Below are 13980 nucleotides of genomic sequence, written 5' to 3' on the forward strand. Positions count from 1 at the left end.
ACTGGACTCTGCTCTGGCCCACAATACGCTGTGCATTTTCATACCAGGAGCTGCAGGGCCTAGCACAAGCCGCACGGAGGTAAATGCTAATATATGAACACATCGTATTTTTAAGACAGAACTGCCCTAAAATAACATTTCTAATCATTGCAATTACACATTTAACAACAGGTCAAATATTCAGCCATTAGTATATAGGATGCGGCTGATGTGCGACATTTACTGCCTAAACCATACACAGCATGCCTGTAATAAGTCATAAACCTATAAACCATAGAAATATCGATATGAGATAGCTAATAGATGATAGATAGATAGATAGATAGATAGATAGATAGATAGATATAGATATACGATAGATAGATATGAGATAGATAGATAGATAGATAGATATGAGATAGATGGATACATAGATAGATAATATATAGATATGAGATAGATGGATACATAGATAGATAATATATAGATATGAGATAGATGGATACATAGATAGATAATAGATAGATATGAGATAGAAAGATATAGATAAATACAGCATGAAACAGACGACACACACATGTATATACATATACACACATATACACACATGTATATACATATATATATATATATATATATATATATATATATATATATATATTATATATTTATACACACACACATGTACACACTATATCTATATATCTTTCACTGTTCTCCGGACTCCGCTAATCCGGGGTCCCTTCCCTCTGGGGGCTGCAGCAATCCATTTGGAGCCTCCTGAACTGGGGGTTATCCTCCCAAGTCTCTGAAGTCCATACCCTACAAGTGCCAGTTTCTGCAGCTGCCAGGAGACTTCCTACACTGGGCTATTACAGGGTAATGAGTTGTAATTGTCGCACAGAAGGTTATGAGACAATTCTGGAGTCCATTCATCATGTGAGAAGGGCAGTTCTTTCCCCGACTGTTTTCTGATGGCAGATAAGCCGTGCTCTGGGCCGGACTGTCCTAGGACAGGTTTGGGGATTCTTTCTGGGTTTTATTAGATGATGAGTGGAAAGTGTCCTTTCTAGAGGAGTCGGAGTACCCTAAGAGGCCCCCGACATCAAAGACCCCCTGGCCTTGTAGTCCTCACCCATCAGATGTATCTCTATCAGATGACACGTAAAATGTTTACATGTAGCCACACGAAGACATCACAAAGAGAGGAGTCTTTAAGGGGAGACTAGAAAGAGAAAATTGGTTATATGAGCTTCCTCCTCGTATAATGAAACGTAATTACCCAAGTGTCTTTTCGGGTCTGCTGATTGCAGCCCTACAGGTATCACTAATAACAGTCTGTCTCATTAACTCCTTCTTTCTTCTTTTCCAGCTCTAGAACGAGTGCAATAAAGCAGAGCGCCGCAGCCAATCAGGAGAGGCGGGTCGGTGACGTCACGCGACCCGGGCGTTTCCTGTTGGTTGTCAGAGAAGCTGCTTTCAAAAGAGGAAAGAAAAAGTTTCTTGAGTTTCCTTGAAGTGTGTGCAGCCCGCGGAGCTCGACCTGAGAGCAGAGAGACGCTGCACTGCTGGGCTACCTTCCTCTAAGGGATCTCGGCCAGGAAGGGGACTTTTGTGGTTTCCCTTAAAGACCAACATGTCTTCGCCTAGGAAAATGAAGGAGGATTTAAGCTCTGATGAAGAGAGCTCTGGGCATCCTCTCCATTCCCCATCGGAGGATCACAAGATCAAGGTTTCCAGCCTGCCCTTCAGCGTGGAAGCCCTCATGGCTGATAAGAGGATTCCTAAGGAAGTGTCCCACCTACGTGGCTTGGAGGCTCCAGGAGCAAGTAGCAACCCAAGACACCTGCACCTGGGGGTCGGGAGCAGAGAGAGTCCCAGTCCTCCAGGGGTTACAAAAAACTTTGAAACTTCATCTGTGAAATCAGAAAACTCAGAAGATGGGACTGCATGGGCCAAGGAAGGAGGCAGCTACTCCCCTCCACCAAGTAAGTTCATGCCACATTCATACTCCTGGTGCCATAAAGATGTGTATCTCCAGCCAGGGCTCTGGTTTCATGTAGGAGTCGCTGCAGCCCATTCAGAGGCTTTCATCTTCCTAATTGAACCTGGCTGCTCTGCATGCCCTGATATCAATACCCCCAGAACCACATCTCTGTTCCAGGAGCACCCTTCTGCTTTGTGATGTGGTCCTCATCCCCAGCTCATACAGGTCAGGGCTGCAGCAGGTTTAGTGCCAGGTCTAGGGCATGTTCTCAGCTCCAGCATGTGTCTGACAGCAGGCACAGCACAGGGCACTGATCTGGCTGCTGGTGTGTGGCAGATGAGGATCATGGGACCCGGATGTTTGTAGAAGATCTTCATGGCATCTTCTGAGGAGCACTTCAATACATGTGTTTGCTGAGGAGTGAAACAATAAAGGGATTGTTGAGGCGGTTTGTGGTGGACTTTAATAAGCCGCGGAGGAGAGGAGCCATGAGGTGGCTGTACCTCTCATATAGAACACTGCTCCCATCCACTTTACTGCACCAGTATACACCAGAAATGCCAATACTGCACCAGTAGACCCCAGTAATGCCATTACTGTACCAGTATAACACAGAAATGTCATTACTGCACCAGTATACCCCAGAAATTCCATTACTGCACCAGTATAGCCCAGTAATGTCATTACTGCACCAGTATAACCCAGTAATGTCATTACTGCACCAGTATAACCCAGTAATGTCATTACTGCACCAGTATAACCCAGTAATGTCATTACTGCACCAGTATACCCCAGTAATGTCATTACTGCACCAGTATACCCCAGAAATGTCATTACTGCACCAGTATAACCCAGTAATGTCATTACTGCACCAGTATAACCCAGTAATGTCATTACTGCACCAGTATACCCCAGTAATGTGATAATAACCTATCATCTATCCATCTATCTCATATCTATTTATCTATCTTTCTATTTAATATCTATCTATCTCTCATATCTATATATCTTATATCTATATATCTATCTATCTATCTATCTATCTATCTATCTATCTCATATCTATCTATCACATATCTATCTATCTATCCTATCTATTTATCTCATATCTATCTATCTATCGATCTCATCTCTATCGATCTCATAGCTATCTATCTATCTATCTATCTATCTATCTATCTTATGAAGTAGGTTTATCTGTGGTCCTATGTGAACAATCCCCGACATCAGGCTGAGATATTTTATAGCTCTGCCATATCGATGCATGTAGCAGAGCTGGGTTTGTCCTGTACTTCTCTGGCCCTGTGTGAAGTGCACACATACTATAGTACATTAACCCTGGACTGTAGTTTATACTGCAGATTGTCTTTCATATCACAGCGAGCATATAGAACATAGCAACTGCCACCACATTTCATCACACTTATTGGCCCCTCCATCATCATGTAAAAGACATTAGTCATTTCCTCCTCGACAGATTTCAGAAATATGATTTACTAAGCTGTCATATTTGACCTCAAGTTAGTAATGAACCCAATAAGCTATTCTTTGGATAGGGCATAGTGCGATTCTTTGACCACCGTGATATTCAAATACAGGGGCCATAGGAGAATGTAGAGTCATAGGTAGGGGGCTATCACCTAAAGACTGGCCTGAGCTGGGGCACGAGAAGCCTCTCTGTGTGCGGACATCATTGTACATTATGTTAGGTAGGGGGCTATCACCTAAAGACTGACCTCTCTGTGTGCGGACATCATTGTACATTATGTTAGGTAGGGGGCTATCACCTAAAGACTGGCCTCAGCTGGGGCACTGCGGACATCATTGTACATTATATTAGGTAGGGGGCTATCGCCTAAAGACTGACCTCTCTGTGTGCGGACATCATTGTACATTATGTTAGGTAGGGGGCTATCCCCTAAAGACTGGCCTCAGCTGGGGCACTGCGGACATCACTGTACATTATATTAGGTAGGGGGCTATCGCCTAAAGACTGACCTCTCTGTGTGCGGACATCATTGTACATTATGTTAGGTAGGGGGCTATCACCTAAAGACTGGCCTCAGCTGGGGCACTGCGGACATCATTGTACATTATATTAGGTAGGGGGCTATCGCCTAAAGACTGACCTCTCTGTGTGCGGACATCATTGTACATTATGTTAGGTAGGGGGCTATCCCCTAAAGACTGGCCTCAGCTGGGGCACTGCGGACATCACTGTACATTATATTAGGTAGGGGGCTATCGCCTAAAGACTGACCTCTCTGTGTGCGGACATCATTGTACATTATGTTAGGTAGGGGGCTATCCCCTAAAGACTGGCCTCAGCTGGGGCACTGCGGACATCACTGTACATTATATTAGGTAGGGGGCTATCGCCTAAAGACTGACCTCTCTGTGTGCGGACATCATTGTACATTATGTTAGGTAGGGGGCTATCGCCTAAAGACTGACCTCTCTGTGTGCGGACATCATTATACATTATGTTAGGTAGGGGGCTATCCCCTAAAGACTGACCTCTCTGTGTGCGGACATCATTGTACATTATGTTAGGTAGGGGGCTATCCCCTAAAGACTGGCCTCAGCTGGGGAACTGCGGACATCATTGTACATTATATTAGGTAGGGGGCTATCGCCTAAAGACTGACCTCTCTGTGTGCGGACATTATTGCACATTATGTTAGGTAGGGGGCTATCCCCTAAAGACTGGCCTCAGCTGGGGCACTGCGGACATCATTGTACATTATATTAGGTAGGGGGCTATCGCCTAAAGACTGACCTCTCTGTGTGCGGACATTATTGCACATTATGTTAGAGCTCTGCTCCACAACCAATGCATTGCAGCTGTTGGGACACTACGACTTCCAGGGCATGCCGGGGGTCGTAGTCTGACAACAGATGGAGATACACAGATTGGAAACCACAGCCACATCATGGTATGATATGGCCTATCTGAAAATAAATGCAATTCATTCCCCAGAGAAATCCAATGTCTATGGAGATTTTAGGTTCTGAAGGGAGTCCTAATGGGACTGCTGTCCACCTGCAATGAGGCCTGTAACAACATCCTGCTCCTGACATCACTGATATCTGATGCTCAGTCAGTACCCCTCCCCATGCTTTATCAGAGGAAAATACTGACACTTGGATAATCCTGATACATTGGGACCTTGGCCTTGTATCTGGAGCTCATAGCCTTATAACTATATTACTTCAGCATTATTCAGTTCTATAGGTGCAGGGCTCATATATTATATTTCTCTGTGTAAAGTTAAAAGAAATCTACTTTTCATAGACTGCAAACCAAATCGTGTTATCCAGGACCATGACTATTCATCACTGAGGGCATTCTTTAATTGAGATTGACTTGTCAGAATAATCTACAGAAAGGAACGAAACGCATTAAATACAAAGAGCAGTTTATGGAATGTTCTCAAAATGAAAAGCTGCCACTTAGAAGAAGAAACTAAAACAAATGTTCATAGGGTTTCATTCATGTGAGGTAAAATAGAATGGGGAAAAGAAAAGAAATAATAGAATAACATTTTCCTTACAAATTATAGAATGACATCCGATTCATTGTCGATTTAAACGAGAAATAAACAAACAAAACAAAACAAAATTCTATTAGACGAAGCAAAAATAAAATAATAATCCTAATCAGGAAAAAGAACTCATATCAATCTACAATTAGGCGTTAATTCCAGTATGATGTGACCCCAGACAGGAGCGCAGCAGAGCTGTAAGAGAAACCTATTATTGGGATTACACCTTCAGAATTGTATCTGACATGAGTTACTGACACCATCGCACTTCCATTTTCTTTTAGTTATTTGACTTTATTTGGCAAAGCATTCCTTTCTTCGGCTGCTAACAAAAGACTCACTTTGTTAGGATATATACAGAAGATATATGCAAAAGATATATACTGAAGATAGATAGATATTATCCATAGAACTAAAAGGCAATAGTAAAAACTGCTGACAACGCTTATATTTTAGGTATCTGTCCTCTGAGGAAATCAATAGCATTTTAAAAATGAAAAAGATAGTAAAAAGAATTGACTATTGTAGATGTAGTATCAATCAGGATCATAATACATTGTGATTCCGTGCTTCTGGAGGGACAGAGTTGTGCTATCTTTTTCTTTGTTTCTTTATTTTTTTTTATACAATTATATTTGAATCTAATACATATATATATATATATATATATATATATATATATATATATATATTCGCTTTCATCCGTTTTTCTATCGTTTTTAGTTCCCATTTCAGAACTAAGATAATAAAACGGGATGTTAAATACTTAAGTATAGAAAAGAATGAGATCCATCAAAATATAACATCATCAATACCTTTATGTTTTGTTTTACAAATAACAAGTCTATTTCCTATCTATCTATCTATCTATTTATCTGTCTCATATCTATCCTGCTATCTCCTATCTATCTATCTATCTATTATCTAGCTATCTATCTCCTATCTATATATCTATATATATATATATATATATATCATATATCTATCTATATATCCCATATCTATCAATCTTTCTAATATATATATATATATATATATATATATATATATATATATATATATTATCTAGCTATCTAGCTATCTCATGTCTATCTCATGTCATATCTCATGTCTATCTAGCTATCTATCTACTATCTATATACCTCGTATATATATATATATATATATATATATATATATATATCCTATCTATCTATCTATCTATCTATCTATCTATCTCATATATATCATCTCATATTTATCTATCTAGAGAGAGAACGAGAAGAGACTTACGTTTAGCTAAAGCCATTTTTAAATTGACATATAAAATAAATCTGACATATGCAGTTACAGCTGATAGATTACAATAGGTTTGCCTGCATTTACCTGTGCATATATTTATAGTGAATGGCCCCAGAATGCTGATTTAGCAAGTACTAGCCATGTGCAATTGCTATAAAGTCTAGAGGAGCCTGGGAAGTTTCTAAGAGGGGGAAAAAGCCATTGATGAGACACATTGTCATAAATGGGAAACGATTGTGCAGAAAGTAACGATCTTGTCTGCAGGAGCTTTGTATAGCTGGAATGGTGCCTATTGAATGTGTGTGGCCCCAGTAATTAGTAAAGTTTACAGGGCTGTACCTGTCATACTACACAGATAGAGCTAGAATATTCCTGTGGTTGGAAGCCACATAAAAGACCAAATGAGCTGCGATACTAGGGCATAAAGTTAAATAAGTAGCTATAGATATGAGGCAGATAGATATAGACATAGATATGGGTTAGATAGATATATGTTAGATATATATATATATATATATATATATATAGTAGATAGATATTAGCATAGATATGAGAGAGATGTGATAGATGATAGATACAGTATATAGATAGATAGATGTTATATATATATATAGACATAGATATAGGCATAGATATGGGATACAAAGATAGATAAATTTGGTCTTTGCTTTGGCTTTCCAATAGCTATGCCACGAATGCAGACTGTATATTGTGTGTATGACACATGTGTGACCTGACCTATGTTTTTTGCAGGACACCTCAGCCCCTCCACCTGCACCCTGAGGAAGCACAAGACCAACAGAAAGCCCAGAACTCCATTCACCACTTCCCAGTTATTGGCCCTGGAACGTAAATTTCGCCAAAAGCAATATCTTTCAATAGCAGAAAGAGCTGAATTCTCAAGTTCATTGAACCTAACAGAGACCCAAGTCAAAATCTGGTTCCAGAACCGGAGAGCCAAAGCCAAGAGACTTCAAGAGGCTGAGCTAGAAAAGCTCAAGATGGCAGCCAAGCCTATGTTACCCCCTGGTTTCAGCATACCCTTCCCTATTAACTCCCCCTTACATGCTGCATCACTATATGGATCGTCCTATCAGCTACACAGACCGATGCTTCCCATTCCACCTGTAGGACTTTATGCCACTCCTGTTGGATACAGCATGTATCATTTATCTTGAGATGACTCTGAGCAGAACATGGAGATGGACCAGCCTATAAAGTACTTGTTGGGTCTGACTGTGGCCCTTACCTGCACCAAAGACCCCGTTGATCACTCTGTGGATATCATCTCACCCTTGTGGTGTAGACCTGCTCTCACAAGTGCCTTATAGCCTGTGTTGCACATAGACCAGCCATACAGTGGGATACTGAGAGACACTATGTAGCAAAGGAGGAGAAGTCCTAGTATTATTTTACAGATCGTAATTTATAGTAGGGTTGTAATAGATGCCCCTATCACTACTTACCTTCACATTAAGGGAGCCATTGGTGTAAGATGTATATAGTAAGGACAAGTCAAGAAGGAACCATAGATTCCTCAATCAGGTTGATGTCTGAGGACAAGTCTCATTCTTGAGCAAGCGTTAAATAATGTGCCTTATGGATTCCTGGTGCCTGCCTCACACAGATTATCTATGGTTTAAATTACCAATATATTCACAGTTGTATTTACTGGAGGGTTACTATCACCATTTTATTGATTTCAGCCACTGCTCGGCCTGTAGGCACCTCCAGAGGTGAGGAACCAGTTCTACAATAACCAAATCAAATGATGTTGAGTAGTTCTTACATTTTCTGTTTCACTGCTGAGATTCACGAACCACTGACCCGTTTTTTCTCATTCTCATCCCTTTGTAAGGGACATGTGTAAAATGGTATATATTTTATTAAAGAGTTATAATTCCATATATCTCTTATTTGTAATTAAATTAAAAATGTTGTTACAGTGAATCCCAGTGTGTCTTGTCTTCTCTGAAACTGCTGCCTCCTTAATCAATTCAACCCTGATTTCCTATTTAGATATTCATTGAAAGGATGAAATAAAATATAGAAAATTATGAGAATGTTATTTATCATGAAAACTCATTGTTAGCTTGATTTATTTCAAGCTAACAATGATATGTATATATATAGAGAGAGAGAGAGAGAGAGAGAGCTAATATTTATCTATATCTCTATATACCCCTCTCTATATCTAATATATATATACATATATAGAGAGCTAATAGCTATCTATATCTCTATATACTCCTCTCTATATCTATCTACTATATATATAGAGAGAGAGAGAGAGAGAGAGAGAGAGAGAGAAAGAGATAATATCTATCTATACCTCTATATACCCCCCTCTATATCTATCTATCTATCTATCTAATATATTAGAAAAATGGACAGCACTCCAAAGGCTATAAAACAATAAAAAGTATTTTCACCCATGTGGAACAATACAGCAGGGACGTTTCGGCTTATCCATAGAGCCTTTCTCAAGCCTGGCTTGAGAAAGGCTCTATGGATGAGCCGAAAAGTTGCTGCTGTATTGTTCCACATGGGTGAATAAACTTTTTTTTTTATAGCCTTTGGAGTGCTGTCCATTTTTCTATTTTATTTTCTGGGCTATCAGCCTATGCCCTGGGACATAGCACCTATTTTTTCCTTTTTTTTTTTCCTTATATACTGCCGGTGCAGCCAACTTTTTCATTCTAATATATATAAGAGAGAGAGAGAAAGAGATAACATCTATGTCTATATTCCCTCTCTATATTTATTTATCTAATATATATATATATATATATATATATATATATATATATATATGTATAGCATATGATATAGATATATTATTTGTTAGAACTGACTGCACAGTTGATTGGAGGCATAAATCTAAATTTATAATTTCCTTTTAACAGACAGTAAAACCTACTAATAATATTTTTTTCGTTATTAAAAATTTACCGATAATAGTAAATGTTAAATAGGGATTGTAAGAAAACAAGTCTGGGAAAAGTTAGCTTTACAGCAATGTTAATACTGATGATGATGATAATTCTAATAACTGCATCAATAATGGTAACATCGAAGAGTTTGAATGTATGAATAGTGTATTCGAATTCATCTTGAATTCAGATATAATACATGCATGGTATACACAGATAAATGCTCAGAGTGTCTAATTTGGCAGAATCGATCTCTGTAGAGTACATGGCAGATATAAAGAATTAGAGATAGATACAGAGATAAATTAGATAGATAAAAATATATAAATAGAGATATATAGATAGAATTAGAGATAGATATGAGATAGATAGATAGAATTTGAGATAGATATGAAATAGATAGAAACCAGAATAAACAAAAAAGAAAGCATTAAGATGGAAGCCCAAGGGGACTAGACTATTGCCCAAAAAGTAAAAAAAAAGCAAAAAGGCAATGAAAAAGGAAACAAGTTTATTCACCAATGTGTCCACATGGGTGAATACACTTTTGTTTCTTTTTTCATTATTGGAGAGTGCTGCCTGTTGAATTTTTTAGATAGATAGACAGATATATATAAGATAAATAGATATTAGACAGATAGATAGAAGATAAATTGATATACAGATATAAGATAGACAGATATATATTTTATATGAGATAGATAGACAGATATAAGATAGATATGAGATACATAGATATAAGATAGATAATATATATATATATATATATATATATATATAAATGAGATAGATAGATATGGGATAGACAGATATGAGATAGATAAATATAAGATAGATAGATATGGGATATATAGATATACAGATAGATAGATAGATAGATAGATAGATATGGAGTGAGTTCTGCCTCTGCTGGAGGATGTAATGGGCTGGGGGCTGACATTAGGGGCTCCTAGAAGTCACTGTGCACAGACTGTTTAGATTTTGCGGTTTGGTAAAGTGAACCGCTCCTGCAATGCTTCTCATCACGTCAATTATCTTCTATTCCTTCTCCCAATCAGCGACATTTTCTCCATGATTAGAAAGGCCCTGATTAAAAGCTTAGAAGGTAGCCCTGGATCCCGGCACCGCGTCCGCCATGACCTCACCGACGACGTGCTATTACTTATCAGGCCTATTACATTTTCTAATGATGCACTTACATTAATTGAACTAAATCGTTTTATGGGTCATGATGACAACTGAATGGGAAGAAGAGCTCCTCTTCATAGCGATGGATAATCCCTGCCTGGAGGGGCAGCCATTATGTGTCTTGTTACTAGGTGACAGCACTTCTCTCCTGGAACATCTCCTCATATTTTATACAGGAATATGATATCAATAAATCGCATATATATATCTATTTATTGTTTTAAACACTATATGCATAACATATAATTATATATATGTATTATCTAATATATCATGTATAGTGTGTATGTGTTTATATATATATATATATATATATATTGCACTATACATACTATATCATGATATAATGCATATATAATCAGTATATTTAATATATATTATGTATAGTGTGTGTGTGTATAATATATATATATATATATATATATATATTGCACTATACATAATATATAATGCATATATAATCAGTATATATAATTTATATTATGTATAGTGTGTGTGTTTATATATATATTGCACTATACATAATATATAATGCATATATAATCAGTATATTTAATATATATTATGTAAAGTGTGTGTATAAAATATACACTATACATAATATATAATAATATAATACATATATAATACAATCTAATATATATATATATATACACACACACACTATATACTATATATAATACGTATACAATACATATAATATCTAATATATACACAATATACCTAATATAAAATTTTATATATATATATATTATATACATAATTATATAATACATATATAAGACATACTGCATAATATCTAATATATACACACACACACACACACACACACACACACTATATACATAATATATAGTTTTAAAATGCATATAATATACAATTCATATATCTAATATTTATTTGCACACTAATTATAAATATAATAACTATAACACACACACACACACACACACACATATATATATATATATATATATATATATATATATATATATATATATATACAAACAGCTACAAATCAGTGTTTTTTTCTTTTTACACCATATCCTAATATGACCTGAAATAGCGTCCTGCAAAGTGTCAGCCCATTAGGGAGTAAATCTCAAAAGCAGACCTAACAAATTAACATTTATTGGCAAAAAAGAGTCAACACCAGGATTTTATGATTCTGTAGGGGGCCATCAAGCTCCAATGAGGGACATTGTCAGCCTCGCCCTCCACCTCTGCTTCAAGTGATATGAAAGAGGACCATTTAACCTGCAGTAACACCAGTAACTCCCCAGACAAGCCCTGCACGGATTTATGCTGAACTGGGAAGGAAACTACAGCCCTAAGCAAATGGCCCATTAACAGCAACTGGGCAGAGAGGAGCAGGACTGCCTGTACTGGGATGGTGCTGAGAACACAGGCTGTAGGAAGTGTTATCTCATTACTCTGTGGGAGGAACAGTGTTCACACAGAAACTTCTACCATGTGATTGCAGTAGTCAGGGAAGACCAGGTAATGGGTTGGGTGCTGCAGGCAGAAGGTGACAGATATATATCAGAAAGAAAACACAAGATACAATGGGGGCATTTATGAAAGGTTATGGGCAGGATCCTGGTGGTGTCTGTATAGAAACCAATCTACTGCATGGTTTCACATTCTAAACCACATTGCCACCCAACAGGGAGCACCCATGTATCCTCATGATATATTCACATAACTCAAGGTGGGGGCACAAGGTTTTTATATGGCGTTTACATTATTTGCTTATGTTCTACAGCTATACAGGATATAATGAGGATAGATAGAGATAGATGGTAAAATGATAGATACATAGATATTAAATAGATAGATAATAGTTGGTAGATGGATAGATAATTAGATTGATGATAGATAGATAGTAAAATGATAGATAGTAGAATGATAGATAGATAGGAGATAGATTTTAGTTTGTAGATAGATAATTAGATTGATGATAGATAGATAGATAAAAGAATGATCGATAGATAGATAATTAGATTGATGATAGACAGATAGATAAATATTACATAGATGCTAGAACGATAGAACGATAGATAGACATATATACCAGACATATAGATGCATAGAGTGATGGATAAATATATAGAAGATAGATATAGAAAATAAATGATAGATGATAGATAGATAGATAGATAGATAGATAAAGTAGATAGATACTAGACCCACTGATAACATATATAAAATACAAAAATATAGCTAGAGGATAGATAGCTCATATAGATACTATAGATTGATAAATGGACAGACACTGTATATAGATATATAGATCGATATTATATAGATGATAGATAATAGATAGATAGACAGGAGATCTATAATAGAAGATAGATAGCTATAAGATAGATAAATAAATAGATATGAGATAGATATGACATAAATGATAGCTATAGATAGATATGAGATAGATAATAGAAGATATATATGACATAAATGATAGCTATAGATAGATATGAGATAGATAGATAGATAATAGAAGATAGATATGACATAAATGATAGATATAGATATGAGATAGATAGATAATAGAAGATAGATATGACATAAATGATAGATATAGATAGATATGAGATAGATAGATAATAGAAGATAGATATGACATAAATGATAGCTATAGATAGATATGAGATAGATAATAGAAGATATATATGACATAAATGATAGCTATAGATAGATATGAGATAGATAATAGAAGATAGATATGACATAAATGATAGATATAGATAGATATGAGATAGATAATAGAAGATAGATATGACATAAATGATAGCTATAGATAGATATGAGATAGATAATAGAAGATAGATATGACATAAATGATAGCTATAGATAGATATGAGATAGATAATAGAAGATAGATATGACATAAATGATAGATATAGATAGATATGAGATAGATAATAGAAGATAGATATGACATAAATGATAGCTATAGATAGATATGAGATAGATAATAGAAGATATATATGACATAAATGATAGCTATAGATAGATATGAGATAGATAATAGAAGATAGATATGACATAAATGATAGATATGAGA

At 36.4% G+C, this 13980-nt stretch overlaps 1 protein-coding gene across 1 annotated transcript; it reads left to right on the forward strand.

Annotated features, from left to right (window-relative positions):
- The first annotated feature begins 1455 nt into the window (after positions 1-1455).
- Positions 1456-8736, forward strand: MSX2 (msh homeobox 2). The gene is made up of 2 exons (XM_044277535.1): positions 1456-1967; positions 7546-8736. The coding sequence occupies exons 1-2, from the start codon at positions 1616-1618 to the stop codon at positions 7968-7970; spliced, it is 777 nt and encodes a 258-aa protein (XP_044133470.1). The 5' UTR covers positions 1456-1615; the 3' UTR covers positions 7971-8736.
- The last annotated feature ends 5244 nt before the right edge of the window (positions 8737-13980 follow it).

This window comes from Bufo gargarizans, chromosome 2 (assembly GCF_014858855.1).
Source record: "Bufo gargarizans isolate SCDJY-AF-19 chromosome 2, ASM1485885v1, whole genome shotgun sequence".
Lineage (NCBI taxonomy): Eukaryota > Metazoa > Chordata > Amphibia > Anura > Bufonidae > Bufo > Bufo gargarizans.

Excerpts from the sequence above, each read along its gene's own strand:
- MSX2 (XM_044277535.1), top strand. The coding sequence starts at position 1,616 with ATGTCTTCGCCTAGGAAAATGAAGGAGGATTTAAGCTCTGATGAAGAG. Across the intron at positions 1,968-7,545 it reads CAGCTACTCCCCTCCACCAA|GACACCTCAGCCCCTCCACC; the intron begins GTAAGTTCATGC and ends TGTTTTTTGCAG.